Consider the following 26,756-nt stretch of genomic DNA (forward strand, 5'->3'; position numbering starts at 1 on the left):
CTAAAAAGACACTCATGTACAATCCATGCATCCATGATGGGGGAAGCAAGGCTGAGCTGGACATTTTCAGGATCACATTGCTCTTTAGTTAATATTATTATTATTTTCCATTCGGAGAGGGGGGGGGGGGGGGGGAAATGCCAAAAAGCATGTGTGCATCGTGTTGTAGTTGTCGACCCTGAGATTGGGAGCTGAAATGGGAGTGTTTGGGGAGATTTTTATGCCCAGTCTCATGGTGCGTTTCGAGGTGGGGATAGCATTTAATCAGGTGGAAGCGTGGTGGCGTGTGAGAACTCTGTCTTCACCAAAATTAAGTACAGGGTGGAAGGTCCCGTGATCAGACTTCCTGCTCCACCACCAATTGAGGCCCTCAAGTAAGGCTGTCACCAGGGATGTGCATGACAAATAAACCTGTTGGAGCTGCTTGATGTCTCCTGCAGTGAGCACTGGGGTCTCTCCATCAAAGGTACTCAATACCTGATCGAGAAGTTCACCATCGGGAAAAAGTTCCCACTGAGAGTGAACTCCTGCCCTTGCTGCCGACCTGCCTACATCACTCTAGGCCCTCCACCCTCCAAGCCCCTCCACCCTTCGAAGGCCCTCCTGCCATGATTGGCCTTTAGCGTACGTTGCTCCTCGGCCCTGTGCCTCTGGTGTCATTCTGACAGCAGCCTCTATGTGCCTGTGTGATGCTGGTGAGGAAAAAGGCCGTCAGCCTCTGATTTGCTGGCCGTTCTTGGGCAGGCTTTCCTACCCTTGTGATCCTTGATCCTTGATCCTGGGAAAGGCCTACAATTGGAGATTTAACTGCACTTAATATCTGTGGGCCTTTCCAGAGGAGGCAAAGTGGGACTCTTGCCTACTCTGCGGCCGGCTGGCAAGACCCTTGATGCCCCGCATAGGTTCCCCTCTGTTGTAACTGTCCTCAGCTCTATGTTGCTTGATGACAAACTGCCTTTTTAATATGGAGACAGAGAGATAAATCATGCTTTGTTTATAATGTCAGGCCAACCTGAGATTAGGTTTTAATTCATTTTTAAATACATTTCTTTTCGTGGCAAGTTGAGTTTCTTACTCATTTGTTTTTATGTCAGTTATCTTGTAGGGGATGAACTCTGGGTAGTTATGGAATATCTGGCTGGAGGTTCCTTGACAGACGTTGTCACAGAGACCTGTATGGATGAAGGTCAGATAGCAGCAGTGTGCCGGGAGGTAAGTGAAATTTAGTGCATCGCACTTTGTGCTAAATGTTTAGCAAATTACCTGCAGAGGAGCGGCCAAGGATTATACAGTTTAAGAAAATATGTTGTGTGGCCCATTGAACTGAGTCTATCACAGGTAACAAAAAGGCAACTCACCAGATATCAGGAACTTCTATCTGCTAACATGCACCAGCAATAAAGTAGGGGGGAGGGGGTGCAGGAGTGGTGAGGGAGCCTTTTTTCAGGTTGGAACGTGCGGGGTGGAAAGTCTGTCATCTCCCAATTACACCCCCGTCATCTCACAATTACACCCCCCCCTCCCCCAATTAAGCCAGGGACGGGGAAGGTTGAGCATAGCCTTCTCACCTCTCAGCTCATTAAGACCCTTAAGTGGTCATCAACCGGCAGGGAGATGCCCAATTGAGATTTAATCCTGACAGGAAATGACCACAACACGTGTTGCTACCATTTTATAAGCGCGATACTGTAGAAGAATATCATAAATGCAGAACAAGAGGAGGCCCTGAAACCCACATCCTCCCGCATCCAAGTGTCCATTTGAAATTTCCTCGTACACCAGAAATGAATTGCTTACTTCAGGAAACACTATTTTGTTTCAGCTTTTAATCTAGAATAACTCATAATTAGTCTCATAATTAGTCTCATAACTCATAATAACTCATAATTAATCTAGAATAACTCATAAAATAACTCAGTCCATCACACGAACCTGCCTCCCATCCATTGATTCCATTTACACCTCCCGCTGCCGGGGGAAAGCAGGCAGCATAATCAAGGATCCCTCCCACCCGGCTTACTCACTTTTCCAACTTCTTCCATCGGGCAGGAGATTCAGAAGTCTGAGAACACGGACGAACAGACTCAAAAACAGCTTCTTCCCCACTGTCACCAGACTCCTAAATGACCCTCTTATGGACTGACCTCATTAACACTACACCCTGTATGCTTCAACTGATGCCAATGCTTATGTAGTTACATTGTATATATTGTGTTGCCCTATTATGTATTCTCGTGTATTTTCTTGAATTCTGTTTAATTCCCTTTTCTTCCCATGTACTGAATGATCTGTTGAGCTGCTTGCAGAAAAATACTTTTCACTGTACCTCGGTACACGTGACAATAAACAAATCCAATCCAATCCAATTTACCATATAATTATTCAAATAACAACCCACCAAAGCTTTAAGCTTCCTCCTTTGAGCCACTGTGGCCTTTGCAGTAAAGCCCCAGATAAAAGCCACAGAATTATATTTAATTATAGTCAGGAGGCAGTGGATATTGAGTAAAATATTGAGAAGGAATAGAATTGCTTGAAGTAACTGAAATTAATTATGCAGCACTATCTTTGGTGCTTTGCGGAGTTGTTGACTACACATATTCTGTAATGAGAATATTCTTAAACATCACGATTGAATGAGCGTGACAGCTTTGGTGACGTGTAAGCAAGTGAGCTTTTGGAACGTTCTGTTACCCTGGGGAATATTTAACCTAATTTACTTTTTGTAAATCTCTAAACTGATCCGCAACAACAACTTAAATTTATACAACCCCTTTAGCTTAATAAAGTGTTCCATGGCCTTCACAGCAGAGTTATAAAGTAAAGTTTTGATACTGAGCCATGTAAGGATATATTAGTGTAAGGATATATTAGTATCCTTAGTAACTGATACTGATGATCCACTTGCGGTATAGTTGGGAAGAAATGGGAATCCTCCATCCAAATGATCACCTGCGGATAAGAAATGGTGTGTTTGGATCCACATTTGACTGGTAGCAATGGCGACTTCACGGCTGTGATTAATTGTTGTTCCACTCGCAAAAAGCCATGGGTTCAAGAGGGTCACAGCTTCCTGTGACTTCTAACCATCCTCTGGAGGTGTTTAATTTGAGGGGTCCTCCATTTTGAGGCATCCTCGCTGTCTCTGTCCTACATCCCCAGCATCCACCTCTTCCAGTGGGATGCCGGCTATCCACAGCCTCAGGCACCGTGATTGGGCCCTCCCGCGTGCGCAGCCCTCTCCCTCTCCATTATTGTTCACAGCTTTGGAAGACAGCCTCTTAATTGTGCACCTCCAGGAAGATCGTACAGGTGGGTGGCTCTATGGAACCATCAGGGTCGGAACCCCCAGTAACGGTCCCGGCTCATGATTAAAAATGAAATAGGTAAAATTTCATCGGCTGTTGTCGAGTCAAGAATGTGGTAAAGTAATGATTTTGTTATTAACTGCATGAGTGAAGCTGCAAGGATAATGATTCCAAATAAAAGATCATTTACTTCATAATGAGTTATGAAAAATGTTAATTTTATGATTTGGTCGAACATGTTTGTGTTTTCCATGTAAATGTTTAAGACAAAGGCCATTGTAGAGCCTAGCCTTGAAGAATATCCCTTTAAAGATGATTTTCAACAGCTTATAACTAGAATATTGCAGCTTGAATATGGTTGTAGCAGTGATCTGCCTGAGAGCAGGTCCTTTTGCACATTTCTCCGCATCTTGCAGTCTTGTGCTTTCCTCTTCAATTACTATGTAGAAGTTCCCATTTTCAAATGCAGTAGGCAATGTGACTAGGAGGATGAGTGCATGAGGTGATTGCGCTTTATCTTCCTCCTGTGCTTAAAGGAAGCACGGTAGCACAAGTGGCTAGCACTGTGGCTTCACAGAGCCGGGGTCCCAGGTTTGATTCCCCGCTGGGTCACTGTCTGTGCAGAGTCCGCATGTTCTCCCCGTGTCTGCGAGGTATTCCTCCGGGTGCCCATAGTGACCAAAAACGTTAGGAGGGGTTATTGGGATAAGGTGGAATGAGGGCTTAAGTCGGTCAATGCAGACTCGATAGGCTGAATGGCCCCCTTCTGCACTGTATGTTATTTGTTTTGTTCTATGAAACACTCTTCCCAAAGGGCCCTCCGCCTTTAAACAATGGTTGTCTCTTGAGGTTATAACTCTTCTGCTGTCACCATTGAGAGCTTGCTGGTTCTCTCATTGGCCATGGCTTGTAACCCCTAACATGGGGGCCCCTTATCAGGGCCTAGAGCATCTGTGCAAAAGCGCAGGGATGACTACCTCCTGAGCCCCTGCTGGCATATTCAGACCGGTTCCTCTGGAACAGTTTTATTTTACATTGTAACAGAGCTCAGATGCAGTGGTAATGAATAGCTACTAAAATAGAAGTATCTTTCAATTAGCCTGCACCAAGACAAAGAGCCCCGCTATGTTTTGTTAAATGCAAAAACAGCACTGACCTTACAGTGATGCAAGACTAATTAGGGCTGTGCTTAATGCAGCAACTCAATCCAATCTGGCTAAATTGTTCAGTAACTTGCATTTTAAAGAGACTGTCTACATTATATAAATGCAAGCAGTGAGGTTTACGTTCCAGCCAGTCACACATGCAGCACGTTTTTAACATTTTTTTTGTTTCTAAAGAGATACAATCAATAATCAGTCTCCAGACAGCCTGAAATTGTGATTTCATACATGCTGAATGCAGGGGATCCTTTCTGTTCTTTTACAGGAAGAGCCAGAAACAAAGCACTGAAAATTCTTGAACCAGGCTTTCTCCGATCAAAGGGGTCTGGATAGATTAGATAAGGAGGAACAATCCCTCGCGCGAAAGGATTGAGAATGAGACGGCATAGTTTTAAAATAATTAGCAAAAGAAACAGTGATAACATTTCAATGCAGCAGTGCCTTGATGCCAGTGTCGGGTGCCGGGGTAGAAGTACCAAGGTGCCTGGCTGGCAGTGCCACAGTGCCCAGGTGCCAACAGGAGTGCCAGGGTGCCACCCTGCCTAATACACAACCACCCGGGGCGAGGGCATCCAATGGCCTCGGAAACCTCTCCGGCTGCCGTGACGACTGGTCCACGTTTGCGTGGACTTGTACTGAACAGCGTCCTGGTGAGGTCTCACAAACAAGGCCAGTGAGTCCCAAGCCCCAAGAGAATCCGACGAAAACCTCTATTGAGCTGATTGAAATATGCATATCTGGATTTCGCCCAGCGAGAGCAAGATCCAGATCGCGATATCACGCAAGACTCTGTTAAATCTCGCAAGATGCTTAGAGAGTAGCGAATTCAACACCTGATTCAACGGCCTCGATCTGACATCAAGTTGGGCATGACGAGGCCATTCGCACCCTTCCCATTCTGCTAGCCTACGTCCTATTGCCGCAATTTGTGTAATTCTTACTGTTTGCCACTCCTCAGCAATCAGCTGTTAGCATGAAACTTTGCTCTGTATTGCAATATCTAAGTCATGTACTGTATATCAAAAAAGTAAGAATCTTTATTGTCACTATATTGTTAGGCTTACATTAACACTGCAGTGAAGTTACTGTGAAAAGCCCCTAGTCACCACATTCTGGCGCCTGTTCGGGTACACAGAGGGAGAATTCAGAATATTGAAATCACCTAACAGCACATCTTTCAGGACTTGTGGGAGGAAACCGCAGCAACTGGAGGAAACCTACGTAGACACTGGGAGAACGTGCAGACAGTGACCAAACCTTGGAACCAAACCCGGGTCCCTGGCGCAGTGAAGCCATAGTCCGAGGACTTGAGTTTTGGGGAACGTTACTGTCCACCTGTCTGAAAAATAATCAGTTACCGCGGAGACTCGCTGTTGTCTTTCCCGAAGCAAATTTTTTTATCCAAGCTGATCCTGACCCTCGAGTTCGATAAACCTCAATTTTGTTAACCAACCTTTCATGTACATCACAAGATGCAATGTGTTTTGTTAATTTACAGAATAGCAGAGCGCACATAGCAACCATCAAAAGGAGACATGGAAAATATTGGAAAATAATTCTTATTTTGTGACTTGCATCTTGGGCTGGATTCTCCACAGTCCCGTGCCAAAATTGTGTTTGGCGCGGGGGCGAAGAATCCATTTTTACACGTACATCACGTGGCTGGCGCCGCTCGACCGTAGAATCGCTCGTGCACAGATTACGCGACAGAGCCCGCCCCCCCCCCCCCCCCCCCCAGCGATTCTCCGGGCAAAACTGGCTGAGTTCCCAACGGCGTGGTTCTAACCACGTTTTGCCTGTCGGGAACATCGGGTGGTGGCTGCGGACTCGATGGGTGGGGAGGGGGGGGAGAGGGGTATCAAGCACCAGTGGGGGGGGGGGCCTCAAGGGCTGCCAGGGTGGCGCTCAGGCGCCTCGGTTCCGCGGGAGCGGGAAATCTTGGGGGTGGGGGGGGAGGTGGCTACCATTTTGTGGTCGCTCCGCGGTCCGAGTCTGCCATGTCGCATGGGACAGCCCCTTATGTGCCAATCTTGTGAGAAATCATTCTTTCCCAGAATAGCTGTGGTGTCAATTTGAGATTTGGCACCACCTTGTGGCTAAAAGATGATTCATCCGATAACCTTTGGCAAAAATGGGAGTGGGAATAAAGAAACTTGCTGAATACAAACTGCCCTGTTTGCGTATGTGTGGTTGTGGGGGGAGTGGTGTTGGGGGTGGGGAGGTGGTGGATTGGGGGGGGAGGAGGTGGTGGATTGGGGGGGAGGTGTGGAATGATTCCTTTTTAACCATTTCCTGTTTGATTTTTCATAATACTGTAGCATTCTTCAAGGGCCCTCATTTCCCAGAAGCCCCATTTAAAAAGTCTTCAATCCCTCCTTTTTAAAAAAAATGTTATTTTTTGATAGGTCTTTCGGCGGGGTCAGAGAGCAGTCACAGACAACGGAGCTCCGACAGTCATGTCCTGTTCCCGGGGCGGGGGGAAACAAATAATAAAACGCGCAAACCGGCCGGACTGCCCCCTCCATGTCCCCCCCCCCCCCAGGAAAAAATGCAGGTACTGAGCGAGGACCGAGCCAGCGACGGGATCGAGCCAGCGGCAGGGATCGACCCCGACCCCCGGCGGCGACCACGAGGCAGGCGGTGGAACAAAGGAGGCCACCCGGCCCGGCCAGAAGCCTCTCTCTCTCTCTCTTGCCCCTCCTGACCCGGTGTGTGGGTGAGTGAGAGGAAAAGAAAAACTTCCCCAAAAAGCGGCGGAACAGAAGACCCGCCGCAACAAAAATAATTGGGCAGACAGGAGCTTTTTCCCCTTGGGCCAGGGGTAACTGGAAGTGGAGGACAGCTTTTGCTGAGGGAACATCAGCAGGAAAACAAGGCAGAGGCTGGGGCAGACATGGAGGCAGCAACGGCCAAGGCCCTGGCGGAGGTGCAGCCCGCCCTGGGCAGAGCAGAGAAGAGACTGGAAGCTCACGAGGCGACCATTAAGGAGCTGGAAAAAGCCGCGACTGACAAGAGCGACCGGATCACGGCCCTGGAGAAGGAGGTGGCGAGACTGGTTATAGGGCCTTCCAGAGGGGATCGAGGGTAGAAACCCCACGGCATACTTGGCTGAGATGCTGGGTAACTTAGTGGGGAGGAAAGCTTTCCCCAACCCACCAGAAATGGACAGAGCGCACCGGTCGCTGTGTACGAAGCCCAAGGCAGGGAACCACCCACGGACAGTTATAGTTAAACTGTACCAGTACCAATACAGGGAAACAATCCTGCACTGGGCCAGGCAAAACAGAACTTGCAAATGGGAAGGACACTTCATTAGAGTTTACGAGGACATTCAGGGCAGACTGAGCCACAGACGGGCCGAATTCAATAGAGCGAAAGCTGCTCTTCACAAGAACGATGTACATTTTGGTATGCTGTACCCAGCGAAACTCTGGGTCACATACCAAGAAAGAGAGTACTTCTTCACAGCCCCCGCCGAAGCAAACAAATTTGCCGAGGAATACGGGCTGGAAAGCCGACAGCAAGGGTAGAAATAATGGGCCCCTGGCAAGGGGCAACAGCACGGCAATGGGGGGGGGGGGCAACGCCAGCCCTCCCCCGGCCATGGCAAGCGCACCCTGAACAAAAAGCAAACCACTACCCGAGGGACCGCTTCAGGTGGGAGACCAGGCCCCAGCACGAGGGAACGAGAGTAGCGGAGAAGGGAGAGCAAGTGAGAGGAGTGCAGGGTAGGATGGGAGAAGAACGGGCAGTAAACCGTAAAGGTCGGGCGAGGGAGAAGCGAGGCAGTAACTCCCGAGAGGCGGGCCACCGCACTAGCAGGAAAGCTAGCTCCGGAGGCATACAACAAAGCTGGGCCGCAGCGCGCCCCCGGCATGGGGGACGGCGCCAGGCAGGGAGTGGGGGGACCACTCAACAGAGACGGGAGAGTATACGGGGGTAGGAGCAGGGGAAAGAGGGACAAAAGAGAGGTATACGGGCGAGGAGAGAAAAAGGGGGGAAAGGGAGGGACCGAAAGGGGGAAACACAGGGAAGGAGGGACAAACAAGGCTAGAAAGTGAATAGTAATCGAGCTGCAAAGTGCCACAATCAAAGGCTCGGAACAAGGAATCGCTGAAAGCATCCACCCAGTACGGTCTCTGGGTGAAGGGGACTACCTGCGTGGCGACGCACAGTGGGCAGCAAAGGGACAAAGGGAAACCCCGGGGCGCAGGGACGCGACCGCATGGAGAGAGCAGTGACAGCGGCCACCCTGGACGGCCCCCTAACAAGGGGAAACCCCGGAGGGCAGAGGCGCGTCCACCAGGTAAGTATGGTTAATCCCACAGGAGTGAGGGGACAGAAGCCCCCCGCCAGGATAATCACCTGGAACGTAAGGGGACTTAACGGCCCAGTGAAGAGATCCAGAGTCCTCACCCACTTAAGAAACATGAGGGCCGACATAGTCTTCCTCCAAGAGACACACCTGAGGGAGCAGGACCAACTGCGGGTAAGAAAGGGCTGGGTGGGACAAACCTACCATTCCTGCTATGGGACAAGGGCCGGGGGGTAGCAATACTGATCAGCAAGAAGACGATGGTTAGGGCGATGAAGACGGTAAAACTCCTGGGTAAAACTCCTATACAACGCTCCCATGGCGAGCATACGGACCAACAACACCAACGCCCGATACTTCCAGCTGCACAGGGGCACCAGACAAGGATGCCCACTGTCCCTGCTGCTGTTCACTCTAGCAATCGAGCCACTCGGGGGTGGGGGGGGGGGGGCAGCACTAACGGGACTTCTGTTTAAACAAGCCCAACACAAATTCCGCTATCTGGGGATCCAAATAGCCCATGACTGGAAAGAGATCCACAAATGGAAGCTCACCAGTCTGACAGAGGAAGTAAAAAAGGACCTGCAAAGATGGAATACCCTCTTCCACTCCCTTGCGGGGGGAGTCCAAACGATCAAAATGAATGTGCTGCCCAGGTACCTCTTCCTACTTAGATCCATCCCGATCTACATCCCCAAGGCCTTTTTCAAAGCACTAGACAAACTAATCATGGTGTTCGTATGGGGGGGAAGGGGGGGGGGGGGGGGTGTTGGAGAATGCTAGGATCCTAAAGAAGGTCCTACAAAAAACACGGACAGCAGGATCACAACAATGGACCAACTGACAGAAATTCCAGCTCACCAGGGGAAACGAGCTAAGGTACCTGCAACTCAAAAACTTCCTACGAAAGGAGACAAGGACGTACCCACAACCGCCACGACAGACACTACTGGAAGAGTTACTGGATGCAAGCGTCCTAGATAAAGGGAACTGTAGCGACATGCATGACCAACTGGTAGAAAGGGCCGACACAGTACTGGACGCAACAAGAAAGAAATGGGAGGAAGGCCTGGGGATTGAGATAGGGTGGGGACTCTGGAGCGAAGCACTGCATAGGGTCAACTCCACCTCCACGTGCGCAAGGCTCAGCCTGACGCAACTAAAAGTGGTACATAGAGCCCACTTAACAAGAACTTGTATGAGTAGGTTCTTCCTGGAGGTGAAGGATAGATGTGAATGGTGCCAAGGAGGCCTGGCCAACCACGCCCACATGTTCTGGTCTTGCCCCAGACTTGCAGGGTACTGGACAGCCTTCTTCGAGGCAATGTCCAAAGTGGTGGGGATGAGGGTGGAGCCATGTCCGAAAGTGGCAGTCTTTGGGGTATCAGACCAGCCAGATCTATTCCTGGGGAGGAGGGCGGACGCCCTTGCCTTTGCCTCCCTGATCGCCCGCCGTAGAATCCTGTTCGGCTGGCGGTCAGCAGCACCACCCAAAGCTGCAGACTGGCTGTCCGACCTCTCAGAATCTCTCCAAATGGAGAAAATCAAATTCGCCATCCGAGGGTCAGACGATGGCTTCCACAGAACGTGGGAGCCATTCACCCAATTGTTTCAGGACCTGTTTGTGGCCAGCGAACAAGCAGAAGAATAGCCAGGTAGCCAAGAATCAGAGGCACATAGCCGAGGCGGGGGAGGGAGGGCTGGACCGGGGGGGGGGGGGGGGGGGGGGGGGGAACGATAACAAACTTGGCATCTACGGGAGCAGAGAAGCAGAGAACAAGGAAAATCCAGGCAAAAGACGGGACGAATGGCTGAAGCGGAGGTGATCGCGAGACGACAACGGCTGTGAAAACTGTCCGGGGGAAGCAAGCGACAACACCAACACCAGATCCATTCGCGTATCGCCCTCTGTAATTGTTTCCCAGGTGCCCAAATGTATATGTACGCACCCCCCCCCCCCAGTTTCCCCCCCCCTCACAAACAGATGCCCACTTGTGTGCTAAAAACAATATTGCCAATTGTACAGAGCTTCTGTTATTGAGCTAGCACATAATACCCTACAAGTTATTTTATTCTAACTTTTTTGTTGTTGTTTGTTTTGTTTTTTGTGCATGATCCCTTCTCTTCTTATGTGTATATGTATTCTATTTTGTGTACATAATGATAAATATACTTTGTTCAAAAACCCAATAAAAAACAATTTATAAAAGAAAAATATTTATTTTTTTACAAATGTATCAAAACAGGTTGCCGCGAACAAACACCCCAGGAAACATGCTTCCAACAATCAACTAGACAGTCTGTACAGATTTTTCCCCTTTTTCATCCACCCCCCCATCCCCCACGACGAACAGCCCCTCAAACACGATCACAAACATCCCCCACCTTTCCTCAAACCCCTCTGAAGAGCCCCTTAACTCATACTTTATCTTCTCTAATCACAGGAAGTCGTACAGGTCACCCAACCAAATCGCTATCCCCGGTGGCGATGTCGACTGCCACTCCAGCAAAATTTGCCGTTGTGCAATCAGAGAGGCGAAGGCCAAGACATCGGCTTTCCTCCTCTCCATGTGCTCCGGCTTCTCTGGACCCCAAATATCACCACCAAATCAGGGTCCACCTCCTCCTCCACCATCCTGGCTAAGATTGCGAACACTCCTGTCCAGAATCCTCCCAATTTTTCGCAACCCCAAAACATGTGTGCGTGATTCGCTGGCCCCCGCTCACATCTCTCGCACTCATCTGCTACCCCCTGAAAGAACCCACTCATTCTCGCCCGAGTCATATGCACCCTGTGCACAACCATAGACTGTATAAGGCTCATCCTTGCACATGAGGAGGTCCCGTTTACTCTACGGAGTGCCTCACTCCATGCTCCTCAAGCAACCCCACCTTAAGGTTGGGTGGCCTCTGGGCCTCCCTCCCTATTGGCCTCTCCCCTGAGACCCCATTTGTCCCCTCCCCCCCCCCCCCTCCCCTCCCCACCCAAAGACCCCAATCGCCTTGCTTAGGCTTTCCCTAACCTCCACAACCTGGGACCCCTTGAACTTCCCTGTGCCTCTGGTTCCCGACATCTCCTTGAACCTTCCCTCAGCACATTTGCTGCAGCAACTAGAAGGCTGCCGACCAGCAACTCTCTACAGTGGGACCTCCTCCCAAGTGAGGGATGGAAGCCTGTGTCAATCAACACTCGCAGGAGCATAATTTGGCTGTGGAGCAGTTGAAGTAGGAGGGGAGTCGCCGGTGACTCTTCAGATGGCAGGAAACAAGACCCTGCCACTCAAAATATTCCGGCACTGGATTCTGGACCATAACCACACCCCATGCTCCTAAACCCTACTCCGATTCAAGCGGTAGTACTGTGCATTATCGCTGTTGGCAGAAAATGCAGCCAATTTTAAAATCTTTTTTCCACAACTTACCCAGGCTCCCAAACTCTCATACGTCAGCACCGACCACTTCTCCCAATGGCCTTCCGAGCTGTGGACTGTCTGATTGGAGTAATAGCATCAGGAATCCGCCTGCCGAATGCAATAGGTTGGTTGACCCGCAGGTGGCCATTTAGGAAGTTGGCTGAGGTAAAATTGCCCGTTGCCAGCAAGTGGTGGGCTTAGGATACCCTTTTCACTGTGACATTGAATCCTTGACGTTCCTCGTAAAATTTAACCCTGTGCATCAGGTCAATGATGAAGGGGCTTTTCACAGTAAAGTCACTGAAACCTACTTGTGACAATAAGTGATTATTATTATTATTTTATCAGGATGCTGCTTCTGAAATGGCATCTGAACCCGGTCTGGAGTATAATTAAACTGGCTTAAAAAAAAACCTGTTCTGTGTGAAACGATGTTGACAGAAAAGACAGGAAAGAGTTTTTAATATGATGATGTTGTGTTTTTTTTTCATCCAATAGTGTTTGCAAGCCCTGGAATTCCTTCACTCCAATCAGGTCATCCACAGAGATATCAAGAGTGACAACATACTCCTGGGAATGGACGGATCAGTTAAATTAAGTATGTAGAAAAGAGAGCAATTCATTGTCTGATGCAGCATGCTTATGACAGAGTCATAGATTGGTTAGAGCACAGGAGGAGGCCATTCAGCCTGTCGGGCCTGTGCTGACCCACTGAAGCAGCAATTCACTTAGTGCCACTCCCCTGCCTTTTTGCTGTAGCCTTGCATATTTCGCCCTTCAAATAATGACCCAGTTACCTTCTAACAACCTCAATTGAATCTGTCTCCACCAGACTTCCAGGCAGTGCATTCCGGATCCCTGCATTCCAGATCCTAACCATCTGCTGTGTGGAAAAAAAAAATCCTCGTGTTACTATTGCTTCTTTTGCCAATTACCTCAAATCTGTGCCCTCAGGTTTTTGATTCTCTCACCAATGGGAACACTTTCTCCCTATGTACAGACCCCTCATGGTTTTCAACCGCTCCATCACGGGCTGGATTCTCTGGCATCCAAGCTGTCTGTTTCCTGGTGTTGGGAGGCAGCGAGCCGTTGGCTGGGCGATGGATTCTCAGCTCCCGCCGCCATTGATCAGAATTCCCATTGAAGCCAGCCCACGCCACTGGGAAAACCATCAGCGGGACTGTGCTGCCGACGGGATCAGTTAATTCCGCCGCCAGTGAACAGCTAGAGAATTCTGGCACAAATTTCCTCTCCGCTTTCTCTCCTCCAAGGAGAACTTTCCCAACTTCTCCAATCCATCCCTGTAACTGAAGTTCCTCAGCCCTGGAACAGTTCTTGTGAACCTTTGCTGCATCCTCTCATCCTTCCGCATTGTGGTGCCCAGAACTAGACGCAATACTGCAACTAATGTTAAACCAGTGATTTTTATACATGTTTAACATATCTTCCTTTCTTTTATGCTCTATGCCCCTATTGATAAAACCCAAGATGCCAAATGCTTTATTACCCACCACGGCAGATGTTGAAATCTGCACTTAATACAAATCTAGAATTAAAATCTAATAATGACAATGCAATCATTGTTCATTGATGTAAATGTCACTAATGCCCTTTAGGGAAGGAAATCTGCCATCTTTACTTGGTCTGGCCTACATATGACTCCAGATCCACAGCAATGTGGTTGACTCTTAAATGCCCTCTCAAATGGCCTAGCAAACCAGTCAGTTCAAGGAAAATTAGGGATGAACAATAAATGGTGGCGCCCACTCTCATGGTCAAATAAAAAAATATATATCAAGGAGAGAAGGGGCCCTATCAGCAATAGTTCCACTACGAACCTTTCTCCAGTCTGAAAAACAACCTTCACCATTATTCTTTGCTTCCTTTCATTTGGCCAGTTTTGTACCAATGTTGCCACTGTCTTGTTTATTCTATGAGCTTTAACTTTTCTCCCGGGTCTGTTGTGCAGTAATTAAATGCCTTTTGGAAGCATATGTACCTCACATTAGCAATGTTACCCTCATCAACCCTCTTGGTTATCTCTTCAAAAAAACAAGTCGGTTAAACGTGACTTTGCCTGAACAAATACATGCCAGCTTTCCTTAATTAACCCACATTTTCCCAAGTGACTATTAGTTTTGCCTCGAATTATCATTTCTGAAAACTTTCTCACTAGCCCTCTTGTTGCTGAGCTTGACTTTGCACCTGTTTTTGAACAAGCTGCAACATTTGCAATTCTCCAGTCCTCTGGACCTACCCTTGAGGCTAAGGAAGACTGGAAAATTATGGCCAGTGGCTTCGTAATCTGAAGTCTCACTTCCCTCAGTATCCTTCAGTGCATCTCATCTGGTCTTGGTGCCTTATCAACTTTAAGTGCAGGTAGCATATCCACTGCCACCTCTTTATCAATTTTAAATCGTTCAAATGTCTGACCTGCCTTCTTTTTCACTATGACCTGAGCAGAATCTTCCTTGGGAAAGACAGATGCAAAGTATTATTTTAACACATCTGCCATGCCCCTGCCTCCATGATTAAATCCCCTTTCGGGTCTGTAATCGGACCAACTCCTCCTTTTACCACTTAAATGCCTATAGAAGACCTTTTGATTCCCCTTTATGTTAGCTGACAGTCTCCCCTTATATTCTGTTGTTTCTCTTAATTGCTTTTTCACTAATGTCCTTAAGGAAATCAAATCTGCCATCGTTACCTGGTCTGGCCTACATGTGACTTCAAATCATTAACAATGTGGTTGACTCTTAAATGCTCTCTGAAATGACCTAGCCGCTCAATTGTATCAAACCGCTACAAAGTCAATAAAAAGGAGTGAAACCGGACAAACCACCCAGCACCGACAGAGACACCGAACAAACCACCCAGCACCGACAGAGACACCGAACAAACCACCCAGCACCGACAGAGACACCGAACAAACCACCCAGCACCGACAGAGACACCGAACAAACCACCCAGCACCGACAGAGACACCGAACAAACCACCCTGCACCGACAGAGACACCGAACAAACCACCCTGCACCGACAGAGACACCGAACAAACCACCCTGCACCGACAGACACCGAACAAACCACCCAGCACCGACAGAGACACCGAACAAACCACCCAGCACCGACAGAGACACCGAACAAACCACCCAGCACCGACAGAGACACCGAACAAACCACCCAGCACCGACAGAGACACCGAACAAACCACCCAGCACCGACAGAGACACCGAACAAACCACCCAGCACCGACAGAGACACCGAACAAACCACCCAGCACCGACAGAGACACCGAACAAACCACCCAGCACCGACAGAGACACCGGAAATGACAGCAACAACTTCAGCCCTGGTGACCCTGCAAAGTCCTTGGGGCCTGTGCTAAAATTAGGAATGCTATCCCATAGACTAGTTAAGCAACGGCCTGAGATAGTCATACTCACGGAATCATATCTTACAGATAATGCCCCAGGTGCTACCATTACCATCGCTGGGTATATCATGTCCAATCGGCAGGACAGACCCAGCAGAAGTAGGGACACAGTAGTACACAGGGAGTTGCCCTATGAGTCCTCAACATCAGTCTGGATCCCATGAAGTCTCATGGCATTAGGTCAGGCACGGGCAAGGAGACCTCCTCCTGATTACCACGTCAAGACCTGGTCCCCCCCCCCGCCGCCATCCCTCACCTCAGATGATGAATCCGGATTCCTCCATCTTGAATACACTTGGATGAAGCACTGAAGGTGGCCAGGGTTCAGGGTGGGGGACTTCAATGATCAGCATCAACAGTGGCTCGGTAGCACCATCTCAGATTGAGATGGCTGGGTCCTGAAGGACCATAATTTCTGGACTGGGTCTGTGGCAGGTGGCGAGGGAACCAACAAGAGAGAAAAACATATTTGATCTCATGCTCATTAACCTGCCTGCCACAGATACATCTGTCCATGAGGCTATTGGTGGGTGTAATCACTGCACAGTCCATGTGGAGATCAAATCCCATCGCTATGTTGAAGATACTCTGCATCATATGGTGTGGCACTGCCACCATGCTAAATAGGATAGCATTTGAACAGATCTAGCAACTCAAAAACTGGGCATCCATCAAGTGCTGTGGGCCATCAACAGCAGTAGAATTATCCCCCACTCTACCATTACCACCAAGCGGGGATCAAACCTGGTTCAATGAAGAGTGCAGGAGGGCATGCCACGAGCAGCACCAGACATACCTAAAAATGAGACGTCAGCCTGGTGAAGCTACAACACACACAGGACTACTTGTGTGCCAAACAACGCAAGCAGCAAGTGGTAGACAGAGCTAATCAATCCCACAACCAACAGACCAGACCTGAGCTCTGCAGCCCTGCCACATCCAGTCGTGAATAGTGGTGCACAACTAAACAACTGACTGGAGGAGGAGGCTCCACAAATAGCTCATCCTCAATTATAGGGAACCCCAGTGTATCGCAAAAAGTAAAGCTGAAACATTTGCAACAATCTTCAGCCATGAGTGCCAAGTGGATGATCAATCTCGGTCTTCTCCAGAGGTCCCCAGCAACACAGATGCCAGTCTTCAGCCAATTCGATTCATTCCACGTGATATCAAGAAATGGCTGAAGGTAGGCAGCACGGTGGTGCAATGGTTAGCACAGCGCCGAGATCCCAGGTTCGATCCCGGCCCTGGGCCACTGTCCGTGTGGAGTTTGCACATTCTCCCTGTGTTTGCATGGGTTTCGCCCCCGCAACCCCAAAGATATGCAGGGTAGGTGGATTGGCCACACTAATTTGCCCTTGATGTGGAAAAAATTAATTGGGTATTTAAATTTATTTTTTAAAAAGGAATGGCTGAAGGTACTGGATTCTGCAAAGGCTATGGGTTCTGCCAATATTCCTGAAAACATGTGCTCCAGAACTTGCTGTACCACAAGCCAAACTGTTGCAGTACAGCTATAACACTGACATCTACCCGTCAATGTGGAAAATTGCCCAATTATAGGCTGTACACAAAAAGCAGGACAAATCAAACCCAGCTAATTACTGCTCTATCAGTCTACTATCAATCAGCAGTAAAGTGATGGAAGGGGTCATCAACTGTGTTATCAAGCGGCACTTACTTAGCAATAACCTGCTCACTGACACTCATTTTGGATTCCGTCAATGTCACTCAGCTCCTGACCCTATTAAAGCCTTGTTTCAAATATGGACAAAAGAGTTAAATTCCAGAGATGTGGTGAGAGAGTTTCTGCCCTTGACATCAAGGCAGCATTTGACCGAGTATGATATAAAAGTGCCCTAACAAAACTGGAGTAAATGGGAATCAGGGGGGGAAACTCTGTGCTGATTGGAGTCATACCTGGCACATCAGAAAATGGTTGTGGTGTTTAGAGGCCAAACATCTCAGTTCCAGGATATCACTGCAGGAGTTCCTCGGGTCCGAGGCCCAAACATCTTTAGCTGCTTTATCAATGACCTTCTTTCCATCATAAGGGCATAAATGGGGATGTTTGCTGATGATTGGACAATATTCAGCACCACTTGTGACTCAGAATCACAAAATTGTTATGGCGCAAAAGGAGGCACTAGGCCCATCATGTCTGCAACAGAACTCCAAATGAGCATTGTGACTTTGTGCCATTCCCCTGCCTTTTCCCCGTAGCCTCAGTTACTGAAGCAATCTATGTCCAAATGCAGCAAGACCCGGGCAATATCCAGGCTTGGGCTGATGAGTACAAGTAACATTCATGCCACACAAGTGTCCAGCAATAGCCATCTCCAACAAGAGAGAATCTCACCATCAACACGTGACATTCAACGGCATTATCATCACTGAATCTCCCACCACCAATTGAAATTACTTTCTTAATAATTATGATCAAAACGATTGAAATGGTTAATTTCCCAGTGTCTTTTTGCTCCCTGCTAATCAGCAAATACAGACACAGTTCCACTGGTGCCAACCACCTTCTGATACCTGGTCAGACCATTATTTCTTTCTCTGTGAGTTCTGAACATAGGAACCGACTCGGCCATTCAATTAGATCATGGCAGATAAACATCTCAATTCCATTTTCCTGCCTTTGCTCCATTTCTCTTGACACGCTTACCAAAGCAAAATCTCTCGGCCTCCATCTTGGAAATTCTAATTGTCCAGGTATCCAGAGCCTTTTAGCGAGAGAGCTTAAAATTTTCCGTACCCTTTGTATGAAAATATGATTTCGCCACTGAAAGGGCTATCTCTAAATTTAAGATGATATCCTAGTGTTCTGGATTATATGCACCAGGCAAAATAGTTTCATAATATCTACCTCATTGAATCCTGTTGTCTTCACCTTCCCCTCAAACTGCTATATGTAAGGGAATAAAAGCCAAGTTTATTCAATCTGGCCTCGCAATTTAAAACCTGACTTCTGGTCAATCTGTGCTGTACTTCCCCAAGGCCAATATGATTTGCCTCAAATTCAGTGCCTAAAGCCCAGTACAATGTCCCACATCTGAATGTCTGAAAACTGGACATTTTTTAAAGCTGCTATGCATGAATTTTAATTATTCAATAAGTAACATACCTTACTGTCTTGTTCGGCTAGGTGCTGAATTGGCATGGTTGTGCGCGAACAAGCTATCAGCTTTGCGCACCCATCTGCTCCTGCTCTCCTGGTAGCCCGAGCAATCCTTGACCCAAACCGGCCCGAATTGTCCAAGCTCTCTCCAGCATAGACTCTGTCCCGAGGTTTCCAGCTTTAAGGCACTGTCGCTGCACAGTACTCCAGATTGGATCTGAACAAACTGTGTGCAACTGAGGCATTACTTCCTCGTGTTTAACTCCAAGCCCCATGAAATAAAAATCAACATCACATTGGTCATTCTGCTTTTCTATAAAAATAACCAGCTGGTGAAATACCCAGCATAAAACAATGTGGAACTACTTACCTCCATTGGAAAATCTGGGGCGGGATTCTCTAATCCCGCGACAGAGTGTCCACACTATCCTATACGCCATCCCCACGACTAATTCTGGCCCGCAAAAGGGGCCAGCATGGCACTGGAGCGATTCCCGCCGCTCCAGCTGCTGATCCCGGCACTAAGTGGGCGCCGCGGGATCCACGCATGCGCAGTGGCACCGGTGTCAATACGTACATGCGCAATGCCTTCCTTCAACGCGCCGGCCCCAACGCAACATGGTGCAGGGCTACAGGGGCCGGCGCGGAAGAAACTAGGCCCCCAGCCAGAGAGGCCGGCCCGCCAATCGGTGGGCCCCGATCGCGGGCCAGGCCACATCAGAGGGCCCCCCCGGGTCGGATCCCCCCCTAACCCCCCACAGGCTGCCCCCCCCCCCTACCCTTCAACGCTGAGTTCCCGCCTGCTGAGGACTCGGCACCGAGCAGGGGGTGGCGTTTTCACGACGGCCGCTCGGCCCACACTGGGATGAGAATTGTCAGGCCGGCCACAGAGAGCGGGCCCCAACCGGCGCCGCGCCAATTGCCGCCAATTCTACGCTCTGCGGAGAATCACGTGCCGGTGTCAGGGCGGCATGGCCCGGTCACGGAGGTTCTCCGGCCCGGCTCCGGGCTGAGAGAATCCTGCCCCAGATTCTCTCCTCTTTTCTGGGTGAGCGTAACCTCTAGTCATTGATCCCAGAGATAGAGCTGTGTACTGGAGCTGCAAAATGGAAAAGAAGAGAAATGTCTTCACTCAGAGAGTGGTCGGCCTGTGGAATTTGCCACCTCAGAAAGCAGTTGAAGGATTAAAGGATATGGGGAAAAAGTGAGAACAAGTTACTGAATTGGAGATGAGCCAGGATCAAATTGAATGGTGGAGCAGACTCGAAGGGCCTTCGGGCCTAACTCTGCTGCTGTTTTCTATGTTCCTATGAAAGCTTTTTAGATTCATTCTCTGAGCAAGAGGATCAGAAGAAGTCAGAAGCTGCAGTCCATTTCATATTGGTAATTTTGAACTTTTTTAAAAATTTGCAGCGGATTTTGGATTCTGCGCTCAGATCACCCCCGAACAGAACAAACGGAGCACAATGGTGGGGACGCCATATTGGATGGCACCAGAAGTAGTGACGCGGAAAGCCTACGGTCCTAAAGTGGACATATGGTCATTAGGAATTATGGCAATTGAAATGATTGAAGGGGAACCGCCTTATCTGAATGAAAACCCTCTCAGGGTAAGTTGTTTTCACTTTTGTAAGGATTGTGAGAAAATGGATGACTGTGGTGGATTAGATTTTGTCATTAGTGGCCACGGTATATGCAGATTGGGGGTAGTAGCTGGGCAGCCTGCTCACCCATGAGCCAATTTAGGTCCTTACATGGCCAATTAACGACCACTTGAGGGCCTCCTCCCATCACAGCGATATTTTAGTGCTGCGAGTTTGAAGGAACCCACCAATTTGGACACACCTCTGCGCAACAGAGGGCACGCGGACGCTGCAATATCTCGTAGTTAACAGTCTGATAACTTTAAAATTGATGGTGGTTTCCTGGGCCATTGGCGGTGGGTTTACCTCTGACTGTTCAGCTGGTGGGCTGTCTGAATTGTGTTTTCCTATCCACTGTGTAAGCCTGATCTTCTTTATTTTGACCAGTTGGCTGAACAGATTTATTCCATTAAAATAATCACGAAGAGGGCCAAGATTGTGTGCTTGCGGTGTTGCATTTATATTGAATCTAATTGAGTGTGCACCAATTAACATGCAGCAAGCTATTTCCAAATCACAGTGGCACAGTGGTTAGCACTGTTGCCTCACAGCACCAGGGCCCTGGGTTTGATTCTGTTTTTACACACACGCCGTGCTTGTGTGGGTTTCCCCAGGGTGCTCCAGTCCAAAGATGTGCAAGAGGTATGTGGACAGGGAGTGGGGCTAGTTAGGGTGCTCTTTCAGAGGGTCGATGCAGGTTCGATGAAATGAATGGCCTCCCTCAGCACTGTAAGGATTCTATGATTCTATGAACACTAAACTTAGATTTCAAATAATTTTATGAGAATGAAAGACTGAGGGAGGTAAAAACCTTTGTCGTTTGAGATCCTGTGAACTATTCAATTTGAGATTGAGCAATGAGTCTTGATTTCAAAACATTAAGGATATAGGACAGATAAAATTCCAAGTAAGCTGCTATATTTGGAACTCGGAAGGAACAGCAAGATTCACAGGAACCAGAGTGAATTTTGAATTTGCCAAATACTCCTGTAAAGTCCGAATCTCGGGTAACGAGGGCAAGGCTGAATGTTCGCTGCCATCGTCAGCAGAGGTGCATGGTGGTTTATCCATCTCCGACCTCCTCCTGAGGTCCTCAACATATCACAGACTCCAGTTCTTACTCAATTTGTTTAAATCTGCCTGTTATCAAGAAACAGCTGAGCACATTGGACATGGGGAGGTTTATTGGTTCCAACATCACTTCTGCAGTGCTGGAGATTTATGCCTCAGAACTGTAGAATCCATAGAATCTCTACAGTCCAGAGGAGGCCATTCAGCCCATCGAGTCTTCACCAACCCTCCGAAAGAATACTCCAACAAGGCCCACTCTGCTCTATCCCCATAGTTCTGTGCATTGACCATGGCCAATCCATCTAACCTGCATATCTTTGGATACTATAGGGCTATTTAGCATAGCCAATCCACCTAATCTGCTCATTTTTGGACTGTGGGTGGAAACCAGAACACCCGCAGGAAACCCACGGGGAGAACATGCAAACTCCACACAGACTGGTTACAAGTCAAACTGTTGTAATACAGCTACAAAACTGGCATCTATCTGGCAACGGTGAAAATTGCTCATATATGAGGTCCAAAAGAGGCCGATGACCTTCCCAAGCCTTTATTTCCATCCTTCCCAGCTTATCTCAAATAGCTGGTCAAGGTCAGCCTTACAACTCTACAATTCATTTCCCCTTAATTATCTCCTAGCATCCACTGTTTAAAGAAGAATTATCAAAGAGTAATGATATCTTGATATTTTTTCATGTAATTGGATTCTTGTGGTCATCTTCACCTTTAACTTTATGGATTTCAAATGTTTACATGTCAATTAAAAGAAAGCTTCTTTGTGTTCTACCAATGCCACTTCTGTTGATGGTGCTTTTGATTGTTAGGCCTTGTATTTGATTGCTACCAATGGGACCCCAGAACTGCAGAACCCAGAGAAACTCTCAGGAGTCTTCAGGGACTTCCTCAATCGTTGCTTGGAGATGGACGTCGAGCGCCGGGGCGCAGCCAAGGAACTTCTACAGGTTGAGTAGTAAAACATTTCTAATATTTCCCCTATTATCTTGCTCAGTTTAGTACATGTGGCAAAATATTTGGGAAAAATATCGCTCTGGCTCAATGAAGGTATGGGCAGAGTAAAGGCAGTTTAACTCTCGAGTGTGTACTATGCAAAATCTAATCTGGGTGTGCTTGACAGGTCCACCATGGGCTGAATTTTGCTGGGTGTGTTGTGATCCCTATGTCAGTCAAAAGTCTGGCTTGGGATTCTGAAAGTGACTGTGCCAAGACAATAGGTGTGATCGTCCCAGATACAGCCAATTAAGAAGCCAGCTACAGGAGTCCCATCCAATTGGGGGAAGTGCCAGATTGCAGGGTAAGGCATGCCATTGAGCAAGGGCGAGGGCCTCCTTCACACTGTGGGTGCTATTGAGGAGCCAGGATCAAGAGCAGCACCAGTTCTTTGGAGGCACCTTCAGAAGGAGGGATGCAGTTGCCATTGCAACAGGCACAACTTTAGTGGAGACACCCAAGCCATGAAGTGGCTGCCATGGCATGGCTTGGGAAGACCTGAGCACTGCAATTTACTGACAGCAAATTGATAAACAGCCACAGACATTGCAAATCACGGACCTCCTGCTGTGAAGTTGCTTCATCTGCATTGTTGGGCTTCTGACGTATTGGGGAGCCTGTGCAGCATTGTCAGAAAAGTGACTCATTGCCCTATTAAGAACCCTAATTAGTTACCCGCTACTATAGGCAGATTATTGACACCACTAGGAGCCGCCCCTGGAAAGTGTGCTCTGAGGTGGAAACCTGCAACCAATCTAGTGCGATTCCATTGAGACTTTCATGCCCTCCCCAACCTGCCCTGGGCTGGGAGGATTCTGTCCTATATGCCAGTAATAAACTGTACTTCATTCTCCAACCCTGACCCTGCTGATTGTGAGCAGCTTAGATTTCACAAATAGATATACTTCCTGTTTGAAGGCAGCTCTTGGAACCCTATAGCTTTTAATTTCACCTGCCAATTGTAAAATATACATGCGGAGTCTCCATCTGCTGCAAGATTCTTCTGGAACATGTTTGCTTCTTGCCAATATGTTTGGTCTGTTTCGAGAGAGTGCTTAGTTGATTTGTTTGAAATGTAGTTACTTTGGCAATTTAGCTTTACTAATTGTCTGCACTCCATCCTTTCCTTACGGGCTTAATTCCTTATCGACGTAGACATTGTTGATACATGAACCTGGCAGAGTGTGTGGTTACAGCAAGAGAGGTATAATGCTGATGAAGCTCATAGCGCCTGGTCTCTATGGACTGATGCGAATTAAGCAATTGGGTAGCCATGATGTACTTCCATGTCATGGGTGTTGCAGTGCCATTGGCCCTTCTCATATCCTTGCTGGATGGGTGGTAGGAAGCCCTATTTATTTCCACAAGCAAGGTTTCTACACCACTTCCAGCAGAGCTAGGGCAATGGAATGGGAGGAACACCAAGACTATTCCAGGCTAATGAGCCATTGTCGTTTAAAACGTCTAACATCAGTTGAAATTTGGGATTATAATGTTTTGAAGCACAAGCAATGTCAAAGCTAAGGTTGTTTTCAAATCAACTTGCTTTGTTCACTGAGATATTCTCTTGTTTCCACTTTACTTTGTAATAGTACTTAGCCCAACTGTTCGTCTTCACCCAACAGTTTAGCCTGAAAACCCTAATTATCGCAATCTCTGTGCAGTTTCCCAGTTAGTTCTGGCAAAGTTAGTCATGTTGCCTTTTCTTAGCCTTGTATATCAATACATTCTGGTTTTCTTTCAGCATCCGTTCTTGAAATTTGCAAAGCCTCTCTCGAGCCTCACCCCTCTGATAATCGCAGCGAAGGAGGCAGTTAAAAACAACCGTTAGAGCAAGGGATGGTTTCTGTCGTCACCCCTCTCGCCCTCCCTCCTGTCTTCATAGAGGGGCTAGCCAGAGCTGGACAGTGTCTCACCTGGAGAAACCTCGTGCTCTTTCCACTTCAGGACAGAGAAAGCTAGCACAGCGCTGGGGCACTACAATGATGCCTCTTCTCATCTTAACACCTTGTTTGGTCCCATCTGAAGTCTTGGTTTTCAACAGATACGGCATTGTGGTGTTTTGTTTTTAATTTTTCACTTTTCTGCTCCCAACTTTTAAAATAAAAAAAATCTAAATTTTTCAAAAAACATTTGGTCACTTAGGTGGGGGTGGTGGGGGGTTCTATGGAGAGGATTTGTAAAATAGCCAGGCTTAAGGGACTTGTTGCTGGAAACTAGCAATTGAGTAATCAGATTTTGATGAACAAAAACAACTCTTCAGGCAATGCCGTGATTGTGAAGTGAATGTCTGGGTATTTTAATGTTCCAGTGGGTACTAAACCATGCCATGCTTCCAAGAGAGATATACTGTCAGACTAAATAAAGAGGCCTTAAGTTCTTTGGTATTGCTTTGTAACACATTCACCGTTCTGTGACGAACAAAGTTTTCATTTTTTTTCCTGTGTATATATATATATTTTTTACAGGTCTATCACTTCAAATTTCTTTAGTATATTCTCTTAATATTTATTGATAATGGAGTTGGAACTGTTGGGCTTTCTGTTGGATATCTCAATATTTTTGTTTTCTGATTAACTACAGTATTGCGGAAAGGTTCCATTTTCTATTGACGAAAAGCTGTTTGACAAGGGCGGACTCAAATGTAGTGTAGATTGTTGAATTAGTGGAAGCGATTCCTGGCAAAGGGAAGATCCAAGTCTCCCTACACCATCACTGTAAGGTGGCTGGAACGCAAATGTCAGTTGCGTCAAATGGAGAAAGACCAAATCCTCTTATAATGATTCTGTCTCAGTGGTGGAAATCATCTAGCGAGGAAGCTTAAAAGGATTGGAGTAGAACCATTGTGTGTATGTAAGTGTATGTGTGTCCATATATTATAGCATTCATTTTCTCCCCCACAGTTTTCTAAGCTACTTTCCCAGGAAATCTGATATTTAATAATAATAAAACAATAGAAATTGAGATGAGCAGAAAGTATCTTCCTGTTTTGTGTACCCAGATACCATTGGGCAGATAGGAGCCATCCTTACAACAGGATTACTGACTGACTCATGCTTGGCAAACAAAGCTCCAGTATTTGCACTATTTAAATTGAGGTGAAAAACTAGAATCCCATCAGCACAATGAACTTTAAAAAAATGGTTTATTTCTGTCAGAAAAAAAAGGCGCTTGCATGTCTTTTCAATAATATCTCAAGCCTTCGTGAACTTTCTACAGGCACTTCAGTTTACATTTTTGCACTGAATAACTGCATTGTTTAATCTCTGTCAAAAGCTATTGCCTTCTCCTAGAGTGAGCTGACATGTTATATTAAAAGAAAAGTAAGCTCTGTGGGGGTAATGAAAATGAAAGGTTACCTGCTTACCCCTCAGTGTAACTGGGATAGTTATTACCCCCAATTGGAGGATGCCTATCCCATAGTGAGGTCACGTAGCCCTTGAACCCTCATCTGGTCCTCCAATCCTCCAACTGGTAGGCACACTGGGCTGATACAATATTTATTTTATGGCACTTTTCTAAAAGAAAATGGTGTCAACCTCACCTGAGACTGAGTGAAAAAGCTCTAATTGGTTTGCTGACAGACCAAAGACATTGATGCAAACACTTAGAAGAAACAATGCACTGCGGAGATCCTTCATTATTCTTTTTGACATATAGAACCTCTGTTTCACTGTTAATCGGTGAAGACCTGCCACTAAAACATCCAGAATATATAGCCAACTACCTTTTTATGAATGATATTTAAATACATATGCAATATTCCACGGCATTGGGCTGGGAAGAATAGGCAGCGCAATCTCTTGAGTAGAGCTCGTCCATCACATCACGCCAAGTTAGAAACTCGGGTATTCCTACTTATAAAGGTGTTCATCTAGTGACTAGGACACTGCAGGCCTTCCCCGCTACTCCTGATGGAATCATTCTTTACCTTGATGAAATAACTCTCATGGCGACATTCTTTAATCCCTCCCCCAAGTCTTACTTTGAGCTGCATACATAGCTAAATGTATCACAAGTGGATGGTCACAAAACATTGGTGCACACTCCCTCATCAGTGAATAAGCCGTTTCGATTTAACGTTTAACTAAACTAGAGGAGCGAAACGAGTTTATGCTCTCTGGTATCTTGATATAAGAACAATCTTTATTCGTGTCACACATAGGCTTACATTAACACTGCAATGAAGTTACTGTGAAAAGCCCTGAGTCGCCTCATTCCAGCGCCTGTTCGGGTACACAGAGGGAGAATTTAGAATGTCCAAATTACCTAACAGC

The 26,756-nt window shown here is 47.4% G+C and overlaps 1 protein-coding gene across 7 annotated transcripts in view; it reads left to right on the top strand.

Annotated features, from left to right (window-relative positions):
• The window catches only part of LOC119952389 (serine/threonine-protein kinase PAK 3), a 264,771-nt gene extending 239,890 nt beyond the window's left edge, over positions 1-24,881 (top strand). For all 7 annotated transcript variants that reach the window (XM_038776101.1, XM_038776100.1, XM_038776099.1 and 4 more), the window contains 5 exons: positions 1,095-1,212; positions 12,698-12,797; positions 20,171-20,367; positions 22,296-22,433; positions 24,224-24,881. In XM_038776101.1, the coding sequence (XP_038632029.1) occupies positions 1,095-1,212; positions 12,698-12,797; positions 20,171-20,367; positions 22,296-22,433; positions 24,224-24,310 (640 nt within the window). In that variant the 3' untranslated portion in view covers positions 24,311-24,881. The remainder of the gene's footprint in view (positions 1-1,094; positions 1,213-12,697; positions 12,798-20,170; positions 20,368-22,295; positions 22,434-24,223) is intronic.
• Positions 24,882-26,756: the final 1,875 nt, after the last annotated feature.

Source organism: Scyliorhinus canicula, chromosome 17 (assembly GCF_902713615.1).
Source record: "Scyliorhinus canicula chromosome 17, sScyCan1.1, whole genome shotgun sequence".
Classification (NCBI taxonomy): domain Eukaryota; kingdom Metazoa; phylum Chordata; class Chondrichthyes; order Carcharhiniformes; family Scyliorhinidae; genus Scyliorhinus; species Scyliorhinus canicula.